This window comes from Haliotis asinina, chromosome 13 (assembly GCF_037392515.1).
Source record: "Haliotis asinina isolate JCU_RB_2024 chromosome 13, JCU_Hal_asi_v2, whole genome shotgun sequence".
NCBI lineage: Eukaryota > Metazoa > Mollusca > Gastropoda > Lepetellida > Haliotidae > Haliotis > Haliotis asinina.
Window position 1 is genome coordinate 11711320 of NC_090292.1, and position 24310 is coordinate 11735629.

Here is a 24310-nt window from a genome sequence, read left to right on the forward strand (position 1 = left end):
TGAAATAAATATAGGGATGGCCACGATAGCTATGATGGTTGGTGGGGCGTTAGTGAATGCCCTGGCATTTTCCGGGAGTAATTTCCTCTTCTCGAAACTACGAGATGATCACGCGGCTGAAATACAGGAAGAAAGGAAGCGACACGATCTCGCTACTGAGAAATTACAAAGAGCACAGGCCGAGTACGCTAAAAAACGCCTCCAGAGGATCGATTTTATTAACGAACAACTCACGCGTGAAAACCATGCCGTTCAAACATTCAACGATGTTGATGAAGCAATGAAAGAATACTATCTACTAACTGGTAAACAATTGGAACCGCTCAATAAACCCACACTCGCTCAGTACTACACACCATCCAAGGGACAAATGAATCGTGAACTGGGCTTCATAGTGTTTGGTATAGCAGCTACTGCGTTGGTTGCAAAGCAATTAAACTAAAATACCTATATAAGTAAACATGAGACCCGCTCCATACCGATGTGAATATATACTTATGGGGAAGACCGAGGCCTGTGGTAGGAAATGCACGAATCAGGGGTTCTGTTGTTTCCATATGGGAAGTCCTAACTATACGTGTTCTGTGTGTGGTATCGGGGTTAAAGGACACTACTGTTTATGTAAAGCTCACGGAGCGAACGTAGTCAGACATCAACTCATATACGAGAATAAAAAAGATTACATAAAAGAACGTAGGCGACTGCTCAAGATAAAATCCAATTAGAGATTGGTTCTCTTAGGTGTAAACATGTCTTGAATATGGAAGCCTATCTTACGGTAAAACAATTAAAAGCTATAGCAAAACAGCTTGGATGCCGGCGTTATTCAAACCTGGGGAGAGCCGGGTTAATCGAATTGTTATCAAATAACCAAACACTGATCGATGCCTACATAGATTCACACAAGCTGTTGGAAGACTTACGAGAATTGTGGCCAACAAACCGAGTTTGGTTAATAAGTGATTACAAGAAATAAAATATTTTTTATCAAGAGTGGAGGAGTTACCTCCCCTTACTGTGAACCAATTAGACATTAGTTCTCTTAGGTGTAAACACAATGACTACTGTGCGCGAGCTCAAGAGGGTCGCAAAACAGAGAGGTGTTATCGGGTATTCTAGAATGCGGAAGTCAGCATTGTTGAGATTACTAGGTTTAGAAGTCCCTCCTACGATAAAACAGTTAAAAGCTCAAGCGAAACAGCTTGGATACACGGGTTATTCAAAATTGGGGAAAGCCGGGTTAACCGCATTGTTATCACATACCCCAGTAGCACGTCCAACTATAAAACAACTGAAAGCCGAGGCACACGATTTGGGTTTAGGTGGGTATTCTCGTATGAGAAAACCACAGCTTGTAGAATTATTACGACAGAATAGAGCTATTGACCTACAGTTTGTGCGCACTGAGCACGCCGTAGGCAATTATTTGAGAGGTTGGCGCATGCGTGTTGATAGAAACATAGACATTACAGATATCAAGCCTCTGATAGCTGATAAGGTCAACCAGGAACTAAATAATCTAGGAAGTATCAAGTTTCAGATCACAGTGAAAATGTCGCTCGATAAGCAGGTTGGGAGTACCACTGAGTATTTTCAACCTTACTTCCGAGGTAAACAAGAGGTCGTCACACATGCAGAGACCATTGACGCATCAATCGATACAAGTTTTCAGCAGATACGAGAATACCTAGAACGCTACACGCACATGGGGTCCGGGTGGGTTGTAGATAAAATCGATAACGTCTATCTAGACATAGCTAAATACGTGCCGTTCAGAGGTGGGTCATACCTAGACTTGCCTCCCTACTATAAGAACAAACAAGCCATAGTAAACGTTAAGAATAGAGGAAACGATTGCCTGAGGTTATCTCTCAGGTCAGCCATATTTCCAGCTGCCACTAATCCGAACAGGCCTTCTAATTATCCACAGGATGATGGGCTCAACTGGGATGGTATAGATGAACCAACCCCAATAACCCAGATTACTAAAGTAGAAAAACAGAATAATCTGGCTATAAATGTTTTTGGCCACGAAGGTAATACAACAATAATACACAGGGTCAGCCCGGTGAAGGATTGTCAAGTTATTAATTTATTCATGATTCAAAAAGGTGAAAAGTATCACTACACGTGGATAAAACATCTCAGCCGGTTGTTACACGACCAGTCGAAACACGATGGGGAAAAACACTTTTGTGTACGATGCCTACACTGTTTCAGTCGGGCCGATTTATTAGAATCCCACCTGGAGGATTGCCAAGGTGTTGGGCAGACGGCCATACGAGTCGACATGCCTAAGGAAGGTGAAAATATCCTAAAATTCGACAATCACAAGAACCAAATGTCTGTGCCTTATATAATATACGCCGACTTCGAAGCCTTAGTGGTTGGGGAATCATCCACTAGTGGGAGTTTCACACAAAAAACACAAGAGCATAAAGCCTGTTCGTTTGGATACATTGTCGTCCGTTGTGACGGGGAAACGAAAGCTCCGGTAGTGTATAGGGGTCCTGACGCGGCTGAAAGGTTTCTAAAGTGCTTGCAGGAGGAAGAAAAAATTATTAGGAATGCATTGTATAGAATCGCTCCCATGCGTATGACCAGAGCCGACAAGATAGCTCACGCCAGTAGCACTAACTGTCACGTGTGCGACTCGCCACTTAACGGTGATTCGGTGAGAGATCACTGCCACATAACTGGTAAGTATAGAGGCGCCGCTCACAACGCGTGCAACCTCAAGCTTAAAATCAATCCTAAGACAATAAACATCCCCGTTGTCTTTCACAACTTGAGAGGATACGACTCTCACTTGATCATGCAGGCCATCGCGAAAATCGATGGTAATATATCATGCATTCCCAACAACATGGAGAGATACATCTCCTTCAGCTTAAACGGACTTAGGTTCATTGACTCGTTTCAATTCCTCCTGTCGTCACTCGACAGTCTGGTCAAGGCCAACAATACCTTCCCTATCACCGATCGATACACAGACGCCGAGACTAGACACCTGCTCATGAGGAAGGGCGTATACCCATATGAGTACATGGATAGCTGGGCTAAGTTCACAGAGACCAGACTACCTCCTATCGACTGCTTTTATAGCAAGCTGAATGAGGCGTCCGTCTCACGAGACGATTACTCGCACGCGATTAACGTATGGAATAAACTTGGTTGTAAGAACCTTGGCGATTATCACGACCTGTACTTGAGGACAGATGTACTGCTGTTAGCCGACGTGTTCGAGACGTTTCGGCAAACATGTTTAAAGCAGTATAAACTCGACCCCGCATGGTATTACACCAGCCCAGGTCTGTCGTGGGACGCCTTGCTTAGAAAGACCGGAGTTAATTTGGAATTGCTCACAGATTACGACATGCACCTATTCATTGAGAAAGGCTTGCGAGGTGGGATTTCCATGGCATCCAAACGATACGCTAAAGCAAATAATCAATACGTGAAAGGTTACGATCCTAACAAACCAACCAATCACATTCTCTACCTCGACGCAAATAACCTGTACGGCTGGGCTATGAGTCAGTATCTACCTACAGGAGGATTCGAATGGGTACCAAACGTTGATGTTATGAGCATTGCACCAGATTCGAACAAAGGGTATATCCTCGAAGTTGACTTAGAGTATCCCAAGGCATTACACGCATCGCACAACAGCTATCCCCTTGCACCCGAACGTATGAAGGTTAACACAGACTGGATGTCTGAGTACCAACATAACTTGTCAGGTGGTCGTGTGGCGGACGTTGAAAAACTCGTGCCTAACTTAATGAATAAGACCAAGTACATAGTTCACTATCGCAACCTACAGCTGTACCTGTCATTGGGTATGAGGCTGACCAAAATACACAGGGTGCTCATGTTCGACCAGAGCCCATGGATGGAGCCCTACATCAGAATGAACACAGACCTACGAAAAAAAGCCACCAGTGATTTTGAGAAAAATCTCTACAAGCTCATGAACAACTCGGTGTTTGGTAAGACTATGGAGAACCTGAGGAAACGCGTAACCGTGAAACTGGTTAGATCTAGTGAGGAAGACAAGCTCAGGAAATTGATAGCCAGTCCGGCATTCAACCGTAATAAAATATTCACAGACGACCTAGTTGCCATACACATGAAGAAAAGCCACATAAAATTCAACCGACCTGTTTACGTTGGGATGAGTATCCTCGATTTATCCAAACACCTGATGTACGACTTTTACTACAACGAGCTCAAGAAACAGTACGGCGACAGGTGCGAAGTACTGTACACTGACACGGATTCCCTGCTGATGGAGATTCGAACCGAGGATGTATACGAGGATATGAAAAAACACATCGATTTATACGACACCAGCGACTATCCTAAGACCCATACCATGCACAGCACGGTAAATAAAAAGGTCCTAGGTAAGATGAAGGATGAGTGTGCTGGCACGCCAATAGCCGAGTACATAGGTTTGAGACCTAAGATGTACTCCATATTGAAAGCCGACAATAGTGAGATCCGAAAAGCTAAAGGGGTTAAGAAGTATGTGGTGAAACAACACATCAAACACGCCAGATTCAAGGAGGCCCTGTTCAAGACCCGTACCTTTAGGCATAAGATGAACACGCTTAGAAGTGATGGACATAAGATATACGGACTGACTATAAACAAGACGTCCCTATCGCCTATGGACACGAAACGTTGGATAGCTATTGATGGTATAAACACATACGCGTATGGACATGAAAAAATTTGAGGCTATTTATTACAGCCCGCGTGGATATTGGAAAGGAGCTAGCGCAGTAGATAAGCTAGCTAAAATGGCACGAGTATCACCAGAGAAAGCCAAAGCGTGGCTTGAAAAACAAGCCCTGTGGCAGATCTATTTGCCGGCGCCACGCTACGTACCTAGAAGGAGTTTCGGAATTAACATACCTAATAGCATTCACCAGGCAGACCTACTGTTCCTACCTCATGATAAGAGGTACAAGTATGCCTTAACCGTAGTGGACGTAGCCAGTCGTTACAAGGAAGCCGAACCCTTGACCACGAAAGATTCGGCCAAAGTAGCCAAAGGATTAGAACGCATATACAAACGCAGCCCGCTGACTTGGCCAACAGAGCTGCAAGTTGATCCCGGACGGGAGTTCATGGGTGCCGTTTCACAACTGCTAGCCAAACACGATACAAAGGTCAGACGTGGCACGGCCGGAGCCCATCGCAGCCAAGCCATAGTTGAGAGATTTAATAGGACTTTGGCTGAGCGCTTGTTCGGCCATCAATATGCTAGGGAAATGACAACCACTGGAAAACGATCGACTGAATGGGTAGCGAGGTTACCCGAGGTGGTGTCGGCAATCAACCATGAAGTAACCCGGCTCACTGGTAAGAAACCGGCAGACGCTATCAAACTAAAATCAGTGTTAGCAGAGTCGTCTGCTCCATTGCGTGGAAAGGAGAAACAGATACCAGATAGGGCCTTAGTTAGGTATCTATACCAGCCGGGGGAACACGAGGGCGATAGCCGTAAGCGAGCCACCGATCCTATATGGTCAGTCAAAACTTACAACATAGATAAAGTGGATATAAAAGCTGACGAACCTAACTTGTACTACTTAAAGGATGGGCCGGGTAGGGGGTTTGTAAGAGAAGAATTATTGATCGTACCGTACGGCACAGTGTTACCGCCTGCCAAGTCACGGTAAACGTGATGGCGTGGCTTTGTAGTAGGGGTAATAATAGCAAGAGCTAATGGTCCCACCAAAGCCTCATTTAGTAAATGAGGCTTTTTAGAGGGGTTTTTGAAAAGTGTTTTCGGACTGTCATTCCCTATACTACTCGTGCATTACATGCTGACCGTGGCGTGAATTCAATACCGCCATTGTTTAACACGTGTCTCGTAGAGCGATTTAGTTCATCACCATCACGACACGATTTGCACGAGGAAATTGAACATTTCAATATTTAGACGACAACCTGTTTCCCTCTTGTTTCAAATCGAATGTTCTGAAGGGCGTTCCCCACATATGCAAATTGGGGTCATTTGTCAGGTCGTCGCTCATCTAATACTTGTCAAGCAGTACTTTTGTATACATTGTTTAATTGGTGATGGGGTTTTGTGTTTTATTATTTATGCAACATACACCGAGTGATTAAATAAGATAATAAAAGCTACAGCAGGTGTGTAGTTTAATGCTTCAACTGCTTTTGTCATCGTCATGTACTCGGGAGTGTTTGTGACATTTATATTGCATGACTACGATAATAACCTCCTTGTTATAGTGTAAAACGTTCACGGTCTTGTTGTAAATATACCGCTTACACATTTTCTTGACAGACTAAAGAAGCACATGCTTTTGTTTAGAATATCATTCTTCAACAAGTTTGTAATTTGCATTTTCATTATTTCAATAAACAGAATCTGGTTAAACACGGATTTCACACAGTGTTCACGGATTCTTTACACGAATGCCTGCTGCGGAAGCGTATTAGGGCCACAGTGAAAAAAATTGTTTAGGCTCATTATCTCCTACGTAGGAGATACTATATAGAATAATAGCGTTAGTCAATCCTGCTTATATACTAGCCACATAAAGAAGCCGTGCATTGTCAAAATATTATCCCAGTTCATAAGTACGATAACAATGTCAAGGTCAAAGTCAAACTTTAATACTGGGATCATGAGGCCATAACACTTCGGGAAAATGTCAATTGAAAAGTCAATCACAATGACGTCGCGAGTCCACAACCGGGACATGGGTCAAACGACCATGCCACAAGCTCAAGAACGGGTATGTCCACCATCGGCATTGAGGACAGTTGTGCATCGAGGACGCATAGAGCCTATCAAACGTGCAAGGAAGGCCTGTGTGATCTCAAGCCTGATTCTCTCAAGTTCTGTTGCAAGGACAAGGACGTTATCTGGCAGGTGAGAAAGACGACGTAGGCGTCAATCCATCCCTTCCCAAACATGCTCTATCGGGGAGAGATCCGGTGAATTTGACGGCCAAGGCAGTAAGTCAACGTTGTGGTGTTGCAAAAAATCCATAGCAAATATTGCCGTATGAGGGCGGATATTGTCCTGATGGAATGTCAACCCAGGGCCATGACGTTGCACAAAGGGAATTGCCACAGGTCGGAGAATCCTGTAGCCCACACCAGTTACGTTGCCCTGAACAATAACCAAAGGACTTCGTTTGCGTGCTGTTATTACACCCCAAATCAGCACGGAATCGCCACCACCACCAAAGCGATTCCTCTGAAAGATACAGACCTCTGCATAACATTCTCCCACGCGTCTATAGGCACACTGAAATCCATCCCTATAGGAAATGTTATACCTAGACAACCCCCTCTGTAGAAAAAACATTTCGATCTCCACCAAAACAAGGGTCTGCGTACATGAAGTCGGCACCACATTCGGCGAACTTGTCGATGACGTTGTGTCAAGATAGGTCGTATGACGGGACGTCGTGGTCTAATCCCTTGATGACGTAGACGTTGTCGAACTGTGTTGGGATGAATACGACGAAGTCCTGTGATGGTCCGGGCAGTCATCACTGCAGTCTGAAACTTGTGGCGAAGATGGGTCACCCTTTTCCTGTTTTGGCGTTGGACACGTTGACGTCCAGAACGTGGCTGATCGATGACGTCATTTGTGTTCTGGTAGCGTCTTGAAATGTGCACTTGACGTTGAGACGTTACCCCACGGACCGTCCCAGTGGCCTGATGACGTAGACATGGTAGCCTTGGCAGGCTATGCGTTTCAATAGCCGTTTAAATTTTTAAACGATCGCAAGGGCAGGGCTTGAGCTTTCATGTGTCTCATTCATATGCTCTCCCGGAATGCACATGCAACAACGTATTGCGAAACCACTGACGTCACGGAACGTGACACCTGCATCCCTCTGCGAGGGCTTTAGCCTACCTAACTACCTTGGTAGTTACTTAGTAGGCGTGAGGAAGACTATCCAAAGAAGTGCATTTTCATTGTTTTTAAATAAACATAATTGCCTTCGGTCAGTGTATCAGTTATGCCAATAAAACACTTCCAAGGACAATGGACCTAACTTTCGACTGTGGTTTAATTTAGGTTTGTACTGGACATATGTTCATTTCAGCATTGCATTACAAACAGTTTTACATGAGAAAGTCACATGTGTTTCAATATATTAATATTTCTTTCAAGGAAGTACTGTCTGAATTTCTGTAATGCACGTGTTTATTCATACCACGTTTCTGAGCCGAGATAACTACATTTTGTTACATTCTGTAATTTTCGTCTTGTGAATAGATTCTAAATGCTCTTCACGCCGCCTGTGTCCAAGTTGTGTGGTCATATTTAACCACTGGGTGTTGTTAACGTTGCGGCTGCTTGTTTTGAGATTTTACGTGCGCTTTGGCACACGCCCCCAATACGCTGCTTCAGAGGTTGTCGTTGCGATTTCATACCTCCGATTGTCCGATCAGAACAGAGTACGTCAAATCTATGTAACAGGTCACAATCATAAACTATCACAATATTCCTACTTCACGGCAGACAATAACAGTGGTTAATGATATGCAACTAACAAGAAAACAAAACAACACCATAAAATGGAACATTTCAGGCATGCTCAATACTAAATCTTTTTATTAGCAAACGTTGTGTACACAATCCCTTGTTTAACGGGCGACGACCCCAGACCCTCGTGTCTTTGCGAGAATTAAAAATAGAAAAAGCAACTTTTGTATGATATGATCCCCTGATTCGAAACGTTTTACAGTACAATACAATTACGATTTTTCAAATACCATCTCAAAATATAGTTATTTAACTCTTTTATCCAAAATAAATAAGCTTTTTTTTAATGATTTGACCCCCGACTCGTAATGCTTCACAATGCCATAAATCATGATTTATTGTATCGTGAAACATTTCGACTCCGGGGTCATGTCATAATATCTTTTTAATGTTTTTAATCCTCGAAAAGGCACGAGGGCACGTGGTGACTACACACTTTTGACAACAGTCTCAGCTGACAGGCAAGTCCTCTATTACGACAGGACCGTATCTAACCCTATTCTGCCCTGTGTATGTTGTACTGCGTCTTCTTCCCGGTGATGTGCAGGTCTGTTGGCACGAGGCTGTGTTGTCTGTAACTGGACAGACTCTGACGTCACATGTGATATACACCGTGTTGTAGTTCCCAGAAAATTTGAACACCTTCATCTGAAAGTCGGTGTGGTGATTGGTTGTCCTGAGGATGTGAGTACCACTGTCTACTGCGCAGCTGAAACATAAGCCATCAGCGATAAGGAGTTCTGAATAATAAACTGCTACAAGTTAAAATAACGTGTTTCTGTCAAAATAAACTGCTACAATAATACGCTGCTAAAATATAATACTAATAAGTAAATATATAGGAACAATGTTAACACGATACAGTTCTAAACATCCGCTACTACAGTAATACACCAACACTCTGATATACAGCTACAATAATACATAGCTACAATAAAATAGAAACACATAGCTTCAGTAACACACTGATATTGTATAATTTACAACAGTTATTAATACTCCGATATAATAATATCGCGCTACAATTATACTTTGTGACCATGATTCATAATTTCACTAGCACAAATTTACGACTACACTGATTCGGGTCTGTGCTTACCCTTCACGAGCGAGGATGTACTTAGTGCTCTTTGTTGTCTCAAGATATGTCGGTAGAGCAAAACATGACGTCACTACCAGCTTCAAGTCCGAGTCAGCCTGGTCCAACTGTACCCTGGCAGGATAAACAATACCAGGTTATCATCACAATGGTTGTATTCTGACGTAACAGACATGCACCAGGCTATTACGTCAGTGAATGTTCTTTCAATACACAATGACATTTAGAAAATGCTCAGATGTAACACGTTATTCGTGGAATTACACTTTCTCGGTAAAGTACACATTGTTCAGTTGTGTCACATCCGGTCTCAGTCCGACTCTGACCCGCACCTAATTACCCGCACACAACGTCAGTAATCTAACCCACCCAGCCAGCTTCCATCATTCACCTGAGAAGGTGCAATTCGATATGTAACAGGTGGACATGCCGCTTTAGTCAACCGTATGTACAGGAGGAGACTAAACATCTCTTAGCACGGAGATGGGCTGGGTGGATGTGTGGGTGGGTGAGTGGAAGGTAGGATGGATGGATGTGTGGGTAGGTGTGTGGAAGGTAAGATGGATGGGTGGATGTGTGGGTGGGTGGGTGGAAGGTAGGATGGGTGTGTGGATGTGTGTGTGTGTGTGTGTGTGTGTGTGTGTGTGTGTGTGGATGGTAGGATGTGTGAATGTGTTGGTGAGTGTATGGATGGAAGGATGGGTGTTTGTGTGGGTGTGTGTGTATGGAAGGTAGGATGGGTGGGTTGATGTGTGAGTGGGTGTGTGTAAGGCAGGATGGGTGGATGTGTTGGTGGGTGTGTGACAGGTAGGATGGGTGGGTGGATGTGTTGGTGGGTTTGTGGATGGTAGGATGAATGGGTGGAAGTGTGGGTGGGTGAGTGGATGGTAGGATGAATGGGTGGATGTTTGGGTGGGTGAGTGGAAGGTAGGATGGGTGGGTTGATGTGTGTGTGTGTGTGTAAGGCAGGATGGGTGGATGTGTTGGTGGGTGGGTGGAAGGTAGGATGGGTGTGTGGATGTGTGTGTGTGTGTGTGTGTGTGTGTGTGTGGATGGTAGGATGTGTGAATGTGTTGGTGAGTGTATGGATGGAAGGATGGGTGTTTGTGTGGGTGTGTGTGTATGGAAGGTAGGATGGGTGGGTTGATGTGTGAGTGGGTGTGTGTAAGGCAGGATGGGTGAATGTGTTGGTGGGTGTGTGACAGGTAGGATGGGTGGGTGGATGTGTTGGTGGGTGTGTGGATGGTAGGATGAATGGGTGGATGTGTGGGTGGGTGAGTGGATGGTAGGATGAATGGGTGGATGTTTGGGTGGGTGAGTGGAAGGTAGGATGGGTGGGTGAATGTGTGTATGGGTGTGTGGAAGGTAGGATGGGTGGGTGGATGTGTGAGTGGGTGTGTGGAAGGTAGGATGGGTTGATGTGTGGGTGGGTGTGTGGAAGGTAGGATGGGTGGGTGGATGTGTGATTGGGTGTGTGGATGGTAGGATGGGTGGATGTGTGGGTGAGTATGTGGATGGTAGGATGGGTGGAAATGTGTGTGTGCGTATGTGGATAGTAGGATGGGTGGATGTGTGGGTGTGTGTGTGGAAGGTAGGATGGGTGGGTGGGTGGTTGTGTGGGTGTGGGTGTGGATGGTAGGATGGGTGGGTGGGTAGGTGGATGGGTGTGTGGATGGTAGGATGGGTGGATATGTGGGTGGGTATGTGGAAGGTAGGATGAGTGGGTGGATGTGTTGGTGGGTGAGTGGAAGGTAGGATGGATGGGTGGATGTCTCATAGGCTAAATGGTCGGATGCAATGTAATTTTTTTTTTACTGTGTCATGCACCGAATATTAGGATGTGACAGATTAATAAAATATTCTCCATCTTCTTCATCATCTTTTTTTTCTTTCTTCTTCTTCTTCTTCTTCTTCTTCTTCTTCTATAAGGTGCTACACAATAATATGACAAACGCATCAGGCTATGACGTCAGGGACTGCAGTAGGTAACCGCAACGCCGAATAAATGACCACCAATAACAGTTGCTCTATATCATGTACCCCATCGCACTGATTGCTGAAAATGCCTCCTACCGAATAACTATTGACGGGTAATGTATGCCATGCATCTAACGAAGTAACGGCTATATATCACTCAACCCATCGAACTGATGGCAAAATATCACATATCTCACCTATATTTCATGTATCCTGGCGATCAGATGTCTAGATATCATGAATTATAGCGATGATATCATGTAGCTTATGGAAGTGGTGAATGGATATCGTACAGTCCAAAGAATTGATCGTATCCTAGCGAACTGATTCCAATATATCAGCGATGGCTATATATATTAGATATCCTACCGATTAGGTGACTAAACATCACCTATGCACGGCTGTATATCTTGAATTGCACCTAATTGGTGGCTATATACTAATTATATACAGCAGGTGTCATCTGCACACCAGGTCCCAGGCCTTCGTGTTGGGCAGCTAGACTAGCTAGATACTGAAAGAAAAAGGGTCACATCTATCTCTTAGAATGGCGTACCAAGATCTCAAACAAAATGGGCACCGAGTGGCTGGAATATATAAAAAATACAAGAGCTACATTTGTATAGTTGTTTAGTTGAGTCTGACTAACGTTTAAACGCCCCTGGGTGAGTGAGTGAGTGAGTGAGTTCAGTTTTAAGCCGCACTCATCAATGTTCCAGCTATACCGCGGTAGTCTGTAAATAATCGAGTCTGGATCAGACAATCCAGTGATGAACGACATGAGCATCGATGTGCGCAATTGGGAACCGATGACATGTGTCAACCACGTCATCGAGCTTGACCACCTGATCGTCTCTTACGACAAGCATGGTCGCCTTTTATGGCAAGCATGGTCGCCTTTTATGGCAAGCATGGGTTGCTGAATGTCTATTCTACCCCGGGACCTTCACGGGTATGAACGTCCCTGGTAACCAGTAGGCTATGCCGACGTCAATGGAGAAAATGTATATCATGAACTATATAATTTTATATATGATCATGTTCATACCACACTGAAATATCTCAGCACATCATTGCCACTTATTTACCTGAAAAACAGATCCTCCCCAAGTCTCCTCTGTGGAGTGGCGAACTGTCTGATAGTCATCGCCTGGTCTTCATAAACACTGATGCTTGTCGGGAAATTCTGCTGTACCCGGATGTGACCTTTGACTTCCCTGCTCATGCGTTCAACTTCGGATCGTCTTCGTGTGCCTACATCAGGGTATGGATGGTAATGGATGGAGAAGGATTCAGAACGAGGCACGGAGCACGTGATTGGTATCTTCCACCTCAAACCCCGGACGATGCTGTTTGACTCTGTGGCGAATATTCTGTCGACGAGGAAGTTGGAGTAGATGTGTCTGTCTGCCTCTGTCTGTTGAGGAAACGACACTGAGTTACCGTAATTTTGTTAATATAGGGGCTGGGTGGTGGTGTACTACATACACATTTCGCTGGTAGACGTGTCTGTCTGCCTGTGTCTGTTGGATAAACTTCTGTAGGTAGCCGTATTCTGGATAATGAAGGACCGGTGTGGAGGTGTAATGGTTAAAGTATTCGCTTATGACGTCCCTGGTTCGTTACTTGGTTCAACGCGTGAAGCGTTTTCCTGGTGTTCTGGGATATTGTTAAGAGTAACGTTCAAGAGGGAATAGAACCCGGGTCTTCGGCGTGACGACGGAAAGCGGAGCCATCTCATTGCTATTGTTCTACTGTCCCATCCGACTCTGAGTGTCTCAGTTACTGTGTATCCGGTTACCTGTCTTTGTCTCTCTTACACTTGACATCGCTCGAGCGACACACACACATGCACATGCACTCCCTCGGGTATGCATGCACTCACTCACACACGCGCGTACACACAGACATGCATATGCACATGCATATGACCGTTCAAGTATCATCTTTGGATTTTAGTACGAGATCGATTGAATAATATCAGTGAATACGATTGTTTCTTCTTCTTCTTTCTTTCTTTCTTTCTTTCTTTCTTTCTTTCTTTCCTAGTTTTCCAGAGCAAAAAACAACCGTTAAGAAAAAAGTGACTTGGATATACAAGCCTCAAACGTGGACTATTTAAACACTGAAAGAACAATCTAAAACAGATTTTAATGTCATTTTAATCATCAAGTTTCTTCCAACCTTCCGAAGCGTCCGTACGTTGTGTCGTAAGATATATGTGATGAAGAATAATCAGTTTTCGTCCCTGTTGAGGGGTTACTCTACGAAAACAAGACACTGAGAAAACAAGAGGGTGGCGTCACTAAGGGTTATGTCATCACACACCTACCTTAACAATTGTCCCACAGGAATCGGCGTTGGTTTTGATGACGATGTTATCGTTTATGATGGTGCCGGTACAGGAGGAATCAGCCAGAGCGATGGTTCTCTCTGAGGAAGCTGGGTAGAGTCGTTTCAGGAAGGTGAGGTCAATCTGGATGTTGAAAGTCCCCGCGTCACACGACATGTTGACGACATCCTGCACCAGCGCCGCTGTAGATGGAGAGTGAGTGAGTGAGTTCAGCTTTACGCCGCTGTAGATGGAGAGTGAGTGAGTGAGTTCAGCTTTACGCCGCTGTAGATGGAGAGTGAGTGAGTGAGTTCAGCTTTACGCCGCTGTAGATGGAGAGTGAGTGAGTGAGTTCAGCTTTACGCCGCTGTAGATGGAGAGTGAGTGAGTGAGTTCAGCTTTACGCCGCTGTAGATGGAGAGTGAGTGAGTGCGTTCAGCGTTACGCCGCTGTAGATGGAGAGTGAGTGAGTGAGTTCAGCTTTACGCCGCTGTAGATGGAGAGTGAGTGAGTGAGTTCAGCTTTACGCCGCTGTAGATGGAGAGTGAGTGAGTGAGTTCACCTTTACGCCGCTGTAGATGGAGAGTGAGTGAGTGAGTTCAGCTTTACGCCGCTGTAGATGGAGAGTGAGTGAGTGAGTTCAGCGTTACGCCGCTGTAGATGGAGAGTGAGTGAGTGAGTTCAGCTTTACGCCGCTGTAGATGGAGAGTGAGTGAGTGAGTTCAGCGTTACGCCGCTGTAGATGGAGAGTGAGTGAGTGAGTTCAGCTTTACGCCGCTGTAGATGGAGAGTGAGTGAGTGAGTTCAGCTTTACGCCGCTGTAGATGGAGAGTGAGTGAGTGAGTTCAGCTTTACGCCGCTGTAGATGGAGAGTGAGTGAGTGAGTTCAGCGTTACGCCGCTGTAGATGGAGAGTGAGTGAGTGAGTTCAGCTTTACGCCGCTGTAGATGGAGAGTGAGTGAGTGAGTTCAGCTTTACGCCGCTGTAGATGGAGAGTGAGTGAGTGAGTTCAGCTTTACGCCGCTGTAGATGGAGAGTGAGTGACTGAGTTCAGCTTTACGCCGCTGTAGATGGAGAGTGAGTGAGTGAGTTCAGCTTTACGCCGCTGTAGATGGAGAGTGAGTGAGTGAGTTCAGCTTTACGCCGCTGTAGATGGAGAGTGAGTGAGTGAGTTCAGCGTTACGCCGCTGTAGATGGAGAGTGAGTGAGTGAGTTCAGCTTTACGCCGCTGTAGATGGAGAGTGAGTGAGTGAGTTCAGCTTTACGCCGCTGTAGATGGAGAGTGAGTGAGTGAGTTCAGCGTTACGCCGCTGTAGATGGAGAGTGAGTGAGTGAGTTCAGCTTTACGCCGCTGTAGATGGAGAGTGAGTGAGTGAGTTCAGCTTTACGCCGCTGTAGATGGAGAGTGAGTGAGTGAGTTCAGCGTTACGCCGCTGTAGATGGAGAGTGAGTGAGTGAGTTCAGCGTTACGCCGCTGTAGATGGAGAGTGAGTGAGTGAGTTCAGCTTTACGCCGCTGTAGATGGAGAGTGAGTGAGTGCGTTCAGCGTTACGCCGCACTCACCAATATTCAGGCTATATGGCGGCGGTCTGTAAAACATCGAGTCTGGACCACACAATCCAGTGATCAACAACATGAGCATCGATCTACGCAATTGGGAACCGATGACATGTGTCAACCAATTCAGCGAGCCTGACCACCCGATCCCTTTAATCGCCTCTTACGACATGCATAGTCGCCTTTTATGGCAGGCATGGGTTGCTGAAGGCCTGTTCTCCCCCAGGACCTTCACGGGTAGTAGTAGGAGAGACGTGTATAGACCTGACAGTGCCGCGAATAGGGGTGACTATTGACGGGGAAACAACTAATAGCAGTAGTCTATTCCAAGCAACACCATGGTTGGGTGGAGTCAAGTGATAACTCTATGGAAGATTGCCCATTACATCAGTCACTGAACAATCTGATCCAGATCCAAAACGAATAACAGAAGTTCTCTACTTTCCCTCGGTAATGTGTAATATGTATGTAAAGGTACTCACGACTCCACTTGGCTTGGAAGCCGGCCATGTTGTTGGAGCCGTCGGTGTCGAGGCTGACGGCAAAGGCTTTGCCGAGGAGGATGGGGGGTTTGCTGGTGCCACTGTAGGTGGAGCCACCGACGGGGATGCTGGAGGAGCTGTTGAGTGTGGCGACCTCGAGGACAGTGAAACAGTGTGAGCAACATTTAGTGGCCAAACGACCACATGTCGTGGCATAGGACTTTGTCTTGAAATCAGAAAGGTATTCACATGTACAATGTCGAAATAGGACTTTATCATGAAGGTAGTTTGCAACCTATATGTACAATGTCACAGCAGAACACTGTCTTGAAGTCATCGGCCACCTACTCTTGAAGTCATCGGCCACCTACATGTACATTATCAAAATACAACTCTTTCTTGAAGTCATTGATAACCTACATGCACAATGTCACAGCAGGACTTACTTACATGTACAATATCGCCACATGAGTCTGTCTTGAGGTCAGTGTAATGCCTACATGCACAGTGTCGCCACATGAGTCTGCCTTGAAGTCAGTGTAATACCTACATGTACAGTGTCGCCACATGTCTTGAAGTCAATGTGGTACCCACAAAAACAACATAACTGTCTAGAAGCTAGTGCGGTACCTACATGTACAATGTCACAGCAGGACTCTGTCTTGTTGTCAGTGTGATACTTACATGTACAATATCGCCACATGAGTCTGTCTTGAAGTCAGTGTAATACCTACATGTACAATGTCACAGCAGGACTCTGTCTTGAAGTCAGAGAACTCCAACTTGTACAGCTGCCCTGTATTTTTGGGACGGATGATATAGAGGCAGTGGACGTTACGAGGGTAGGGCTGGGGGTAGTTGTCCGACTGTAGAATGCCAGCCTCGCTGGAGTACTGGTTTCCACAATCTGTAACAGATCGGTGTAGCACAATCTGTAACACAGGGCATAACAATCTGTAACCCAGGGATTAACACAATCGTCCGGCCGGTTAAAATTGTACCCGCCACACCACTTGGCTCCGTAATGGTCAATACTGTACTTACTATATATAGTACACTGTACTCACTAAAACACATGGTACTCACTAAAACACATTGTACTCACTATAACACATTGTACTCACTAAAACACATTGCACTCACTAGAACACAGTGTAGTCACTATTGTACTCACTAGAACACATTGTACTCACAATACACTCATAACACATTGTACTCACTATTGTACTCACTAGAACACAGTGTACTCACTAGAACACATTGTACTCACTATTGTACTCACTAGAACAGATTGTACTCACGTTAACACAATACACTCATGACACAGTGTACTCACTATTGTACTCACTAGAACAGATTGTACTCACTAGAACAGATTGTACTCACGTTAACACAATGCACTCATAACACAGTGTACTCACTATTGTACTCACTAGAACAGATTGTACTCACTAGAACACATTGTACTCACTATTGTACTCACTATTGTACTCACTAAAACACATTGTACTCACTATAACACATCGCACTCACTATAACACTCGACGCCCGCTTGGTCACACGATGTCTGTGCTGGAGAGACCCTTGTGGCCGGACAAAGGGATATATCTGTCTCCGTACCCACGCACGTGGTGCTGGTGATGATGGGAGGGTTGCCACTTCGGCCGTACTTGGCGTCATTGTGTGCGAGCCCGCCCTGGGACCTGGTTGTGGAACACCAATAATGTACCTTGCGATTCTATTACATTAACAGTAGGGGTGAAACAACGCAGCAAAGTGGAAATACCGTAGGGTATGACACGTATAAAGTTCTGAAATCCCTCAATGCGTCCACGAAGATTATTCCGCCGACGACTACACCCTGCCTCCTATCCCTTAATTGATGTATCTGGAGGTATGAATGGCCATATCAAAGCAAAACTTCGCGAAGAATGGCAAGACTGACTTGTCTCCGGAGAAATGTTTTGCATTAAATAGACTGATAAATTACTCATTCAAGATCACATTCTCTTGCCCGAGTAAACTTTCAATTTTGAATTCATGGACAAATTTCCTGATTAAAGAGTTTCAAAAATTTCCGATCCTTTTTATTTTTATGAAAATATTGTGTTTTCCCGTATTTAAGGCCGGGGCTTAAATACGGGAATTCCCAATAGTCAATAACTATTGTGATTACTTTGCAGGTCTTGAAAATCAGGATGTTGTAACAGAAATACATAACTCGATCCAATCACATTACTTGCAGGACCGAGATAAAACGTTTCTGAAATAGGTGTTTCACGTTTGAATCGAAGCTATAGTGCGAATGGGTGAGGGGTGTTTGTCGAAATTCCTGGACAGGCGAGGCTGGTGTGTTATACCTGATACCGAGTTCTGTACAGATGACTTGCGCGTCTTTGTCATCCCACCCTGTTGTGCACACAGGTTGCCACATGTCGTTTTCATAGATCTCCACCCGACCTTCCCAGGGTCCAAACCCATCGGTCAGCCGGACATTGGGCTGGGCTGAAAGGGGTAAATAATGGACTTGCTGACTTGAAAAAACAAACACCATGGCGATACACACAGGTCTTGAATCTTACCCGAATCCTCACGGAGATACACGTGCAAGAACATGCCGGTATCCAACATCCCCAACAACTCAAGCTGCATCTGGAACTGTGGACTAGTCAAGTGGTTAAAGCGTTCGCTCGTTACGCCGAAGACCCACGTTCGATTCCGCACATGGCTACAATGTGTGAAACCTATTTCCGATCTTTCCTTCCATTACATTGCTGGAATATTCCTGAAAGCGGCGTAAGGCCGCATTCACTCACTCATCCACTCACTCACTCACTCACTCACTCAGCAAACTGACAGGTCCAGGAATCATCCAACATCTCATTGTTAACTCCCTTTTCGAGCATGCATTCTCCGGCCTGGAAAGTCAACCGACACCTCGCAGTTGACTCCCGCTACTCCACAAGCAGGACATAAGGTTATCTGCTTCACCTATGCCAGAAAACTCACCCGACACCTCACAGTTGACTCCCGCTACTCCACCAGCAGGACATGACGGTATCTGCTTCACCTACTCCAGGAAACTCACCTGACACCTCACAGTTGACTCCCGTTACTCCACCAGCAGGACATGACTGTATCTGCTTCACCTACTCCAGGAAACTCACCCGACACCTCACAGTTGACTCCCGCTACTCCACCAGCAGGACATGACTGTATCTGCTTCACCTACTCCAGGAAACTCACCCGACACCTCACAGTTGACTCCCGCTACTCCACCAGCAGGACATGACTGTATCTGTTTCACCTACTCCAGGAAACTCACCCGACACCTCACAGTTGACTCCCGCTACTCCACCAGCAGGACATGACGGTATCTGTTTCACCTACTCCAGGAAACTCACCTGACACCTCACAGTTGACTCCCGCTACTCCACTAGCAGGACATGACGGTATCTGCTTCACCTACTCCAGGAAACTCACCTGACACCTCACAGTTGACTCCCGCTACTCCACCAGCAGGACATGACGGTATCTGCTTCACCTACTCCAGGAAACTCACCTGACACCTCACAGTTGACTCCCGCTACTCCACCAGCAGGACATGACGGTATTCCCCAGCCTTGGAAGCTACACTCGTTAATGTCGGTCTCGTTGCCGACGCAAGACACGTCGTCGAGCCAGAACTTCTCGCCGCCAGTCAGTGGGACGATCTTAGCTGTGCCAGTCCCATGCCTGGTATGAGAAATACCATGTCAGTTGACAGATTGAAATTGTTCTACGTTAGAATACAATAATTCACATATAATTGCCGGTGATCACTGGATTGTCTGGTCCAGACTCGATTATTTACAGACCGACGATATATAATTGTAATATTGCTGAGTGGGGCGTAAAACTAAACTCACTCACTCACCCATATGATTGTTTCGCAACTTAAAGGCGAAAATCTGTTATGTAACAGGTCCGTACAATTTCTGTATAAAGTTTGTCACACTGACGCACTACCAACCATGCTAACATTCAAATGTGAATGAGTATATTTTTACGCCGCTTTTCGCAATGTTCCAACAATATCACAGCGGGCGACACCAGAAAATGTGCTACATTTTACCATGTGGAGACATCCTTTCAGCGAGTGAATGAGTTGGTGAATGAATTTATTTTTACGTCGCTTTTAGCGATAATCCAGCAATATCACGACAGGGGATACTACAAAAGAGCTTCACTCCTTGCACCCATATGGGGCATCGAATCCTGGCCTTCGGCATGACGAGCGAACGCTTTAGACACTGGGCTATCCCACCGCTCCTCAACCCTCAATCTTCACCCCTCTGCGAGCACGAGGGTCGTGCAACATAGCAGTCTCACCAGTAGCCTTTCATCCTGCAGATGACCCTAGCGGCTTTGGAGTTCCATCCATGCCCACAGATGAAGCCCCACTGTCCGTTCCGGAACACCTGGACCCTGGGGTCAGTCTTGGTCAGTAGAAGAGGCGTAGAGTCAGCTGCGGAGCGAGTGAGTGAGCGTCAGTAATGTACGCAATTATGGTAACGAATATGCAAAACCTTTTCGAACGGTGTTAATTGTAACATTTGGGATGACGCTTTCGCAGGAAACTTTGTCTTACAGCTAAGTTCCATTCAGGGATCGACACCACACTATCAGAATTGGGCACTTAATCGTCAGGATACAGACATCTAACCCTCTCAGCCATTGCACATACCCACATCAAAGACACCAACGTCAAGAACAAATTTCTTGTTGTTTTCACTTTTAAGATCCAGAAAACATGGGTGTACTCTTTATGTACCCAGCAGTTAGGTGTGATATACACTGAGAAAAAAAATAAGAAAGCAAAAGTGTTCCCTTTTTCCAGGTCTCTTACCAAGCTATGCAATGCAAAGTTTGTGAAGAAACCTTGGAAAAATATAAAGGAACACTTGTCTTTTCATGTGAGTAACCGAGTGGTTAACGCCGCTTTTATCAATACTCCAGCAATATCACGGCTGGGTCTTGACACGTTGTACCACTGTGTGGAATCGAAGCCGAGTCATCGGGCTGACGAGCTACCCACCACCCACAGATCCTATACATGTATGGCAAGTATACTTTAGACAGTGTCCGCGTACCTTGTGCAAATATCGTGTTAGAATCTGTGATGTCGATCTGAAACAAAGGCATATAACATAAGTACATGCATGGTTTTATACTGACAAGACCGTAATATGATGCATTTCTCAAAAGAAATATAAATAAATAAAATAACAGAAACGCATAGCACAATTTTTCAGGTAGGGCGTCTTAAGGATGGACCGTAAACATTAGTTAGTTCATGACATTGGTAACCGGTATCTCCTTTCTGAGTTTGAATCTCTAAGCAGGAAACGATTGCTTATAATTACACTTAACGAAAACCGTTTTTAGGAATAAATGTCCCTTAAAACCCATGTTTAAAAAGTCACGTCTTCGTCGGACACTTGCATTATGATAAGCAATAACCCCCCTTCCCACACTCCATGCCCCCGGGAAGTCGACAGATTTGATGGAGGCAGTGTTATCGTGTGGGCAGTTCTTTCATGCAGTGGTATGACAGATCATGTTAACATTCAGGGGAATCTAAAAGCTCGATATTATTATGATGACGTCAACAGGGCACACGCCATTCCGTTCATGAACAGACAAAGCATCATTTTTCAATATGTTCATGCTCGACCCAACAACACTTTTGTATCAAATGCAGAATGTGAAACCACATGTTCTTGAACATCGGCTCCGAACCAGGTCTAGCTAACATATAAAACGTTTGAAATAATTCAAATTAAGATAAAACATATCTGGCAAAATGTTTGGTAGGTTAACGTCATTTTTGTGATTCAGTATATAATTCTTGTTTTTCCAGTAAGTATTGTCGTGACCCACTGTGGTTGAAAGGTCAAGATAACGGGTGACCTTAGCAAGTTGTGAGATCAGCTTGAGGCCCCGCACATTTAAATACCATCTAACTCCTGTGGCTAAACGTCGGCCATGTTATGACGTAGACATGACATAGTCACTCACCATGTACAGAGGGTACAAGAGGATCAGACACGCTGTCAGGGATGGCGTCCACATCGCAACTCGCGCTAACGGTATGTTCCTGGTGACTGGTTATCTCTTTCTTTGATAAGGTAAACGGAATCAGGTCAACGCGAGGTCAGCACCTTGTGGCCTCGTTTCAGCTGTGATCCAGTCGTCATCGATACTGATCATGTACAGTTTAAGATACTCAAAAGCGATTACCAACCAATTGTCCGACTGTGTTTACACCTCATGTTCATTGTTCAAGCGTTGCTCTACTTTGTAATGCGGGAATCCGTTAGTCAGTGATCCGAGTGTCCACAGGGAGAGGCCGTGATATGTCGTTTCTTATATATACATTATATTTTTCGATGGTCCAGTTACTGAAACTGATGCAGTGCATGGATACTTACAACTGATGTCAATATTGGGATTTGCAGGTCATAAATTCTACAAAAGCCTCAAGAGTTGGTCTGATATTTTTTATTATGATCAGAGTTTCATTGAGTATTTTATTTTTGTTAGTTTTCGAGTTAGTTTGCAGTTCTTCAGTCCGCTTTTGGGTCAAACAGATAGTACACGGTCATATAGTGTTGGAACACATTGAACGACTGATCTGCAAATAACACCAACTGAAACAGTTTGAATAGTTTCGAGTGAGCAAATATGAACGAATAAACAGTAGTTCCGAATTTATTCATCAATGCAAACTAGGAAGTAAAGAGAAAAGGTGCCAAATCAAAACGTATTTTGTTCCACATGTATTTAATTTAGTTTGAGATGAGAACAAACCTTTTGGATCAGCATCTTCTTTATTCAGGTGAAGCAACGTTTCGATACATCATATTGTACAGTTATCAAGCAAGTATTTGTTTGTGAAGCTACTTTGATATATTATTGAATGCTCTTGACGCCAAACACCTTAAAATTAACTTTAGTTCCTATTGTTTCCAGCACAAAAGTTTATCGTTAGACTACACACAAACATCCAGAAAAGATTACATCACACTGTTTATGGAAAGTGATCAGCAACAGGTGTTGCTACAACAGATCTACGTAATACACGTCTAATGCAAAACCAAGGCAAAGAGACTAAAAAACAGGGCTGAGTGAGTTTAGTTTTACGCCGCAGTCAGCAATGTTCCAGCTATATGGCGGCGGTCTGTAAATAATCGAGTCTGGACCAGACAACCTAGTGATCAACAGCATGAGCATCATTCGGCGCAAATGAAAATCGACGACAAGCGTCAACCATGTCAACGAACCTGCCGATCCCGTCAGTCGCCTCTTACGACAAGCATAGTCGCCTGTTACGACAAGCATAGTCGCCTCTTACGACAAGCATAGTCGCCTCTTACGACAAGCATGGGTTGCTGAATGCTTTTCTACCCCGGACCTTCACGGGTCAAAACGCAGAGGGCACAGACGAAGGTGTTACTTTTGCCAAGATACAGTTGTATTTAATAACAACAATCGATCAAGAATGACTGATGATTTGAAAACATAATTCACGTCCACTTATAAATAAACAACCGTAAGAGCATTTATCGCGCAAAGAACAACCATTTATAGAAAAGATGGTGCACACCATCTGCAGCATGTTTGCCACTACCTCTAGAAACTAATCTAATAACACATATTTCACATACATAGAGAGGGTGTAAGTGGAAACATGGCTCCCATATTCTTCCGTTCCTTCCGTTCTTCCGTGGATAGAGTGTACGACTGCATCAAATCACAAGCTGCCATCCTTCCTGGCGTTCGGCAATATTTAACAAAGACTGGTTGGCGAGGTATGTTGTAGCTCCAATGACTCACCTTATTTTCTTCATTAAACATTTCTTGAGGCCTTAAATTCTTCATTGAATAACGTTTGTTGTTGGACGCAGTTCAACACTTCTATCTTATTCGTACTAATTGTGAAATGAAGGGATTAAAGATGGATTGACCGGAACATATGCAAGTAAAACGAAAGATTCTTCAGTTGAATACTGGAAAAAGCAAACACTAGAGAAGGGACATTCTGGACTATCTGCCCAAACAGACGCAACTTGACATTAACACAGTAGTGATTTTGTTGAGAATGAACCGCGACATTTCAATGATACCACAGGTTGTTCAGGTAACTTATTCTAAATATGCATGAACGGCACAAACGGCACAAACGGCTTTTCGAGTTAGATTCATTAAATAAGGAAGCTCGCTGCCTAAAAGCCCGAATGGGAAACATTAAACCATCTGCAGGTAATTGT

The 24310-nt window shown here is 44.7% G+C and overlaps 1 protein-coding gene across 1 annotated transcript; it reads right to left on the minus strand.

The window, feature by feature from the left end:
• Positions 1-8579: 8579 nt before the first annotated feature.
• LOC137259962 (deleted in malignant brain tumors 1 protein-like) lies at positions 8580-22335 on the minus strand. The gene is made up of 12 exons (XM_067797620.1): positions 22059-22335; positions 21131-21167; positions 20370-20505; positions 19561-19733; positions 18359-18503; positions 17532-17701; positions 16733-16905; positions 15999-16152; positions 13960-14162; positions 12716-13044; positions 9651-9764; positions 8580-9260 (listed from the first exon to the last, which is right to left on the minus strand). Exons 1-12 carry the CDS (start codon positions 22110-22112, stop codon positions 9002-9004), a joined length of 1947 nt encoding a protein of 648 aa, XP_067653721.1. The 5' UTR covers positions 22113-22335; the 3' UTR covers positions 8580-9001.
• Positions 22336-24310: the final 1975 nt, after the last annotated feature.

What these genes read in the sequence shown, in the direction of transcription:
- LOC137259962 (XM_067797620.1), bottom strand. Translation starts at nt 22,112, where the DNA reads ATGTGGACGCCATCCCTGACAGCGTGTCTGATCCTCTTGTACCCTCTG. An exon ending in CTTCCAAGCCAAGTGGAGTC is followed by an intron (nt 14,163 to 15,998) that starts GTGAGTACCTTT and finishes CTCCATCTACAG; the next exon opens with CGGCGCTGGTGCAGGATGTC. An exon ending in GGGGAGGATCTGTTTTTCAG is followed by an intron (nt 9,765 to 12,715) that starts GTAAATAAGTGG and finishes TTATCCTGCCAG; the next exon opens with GGTACAGTTGGACCAGGCTG.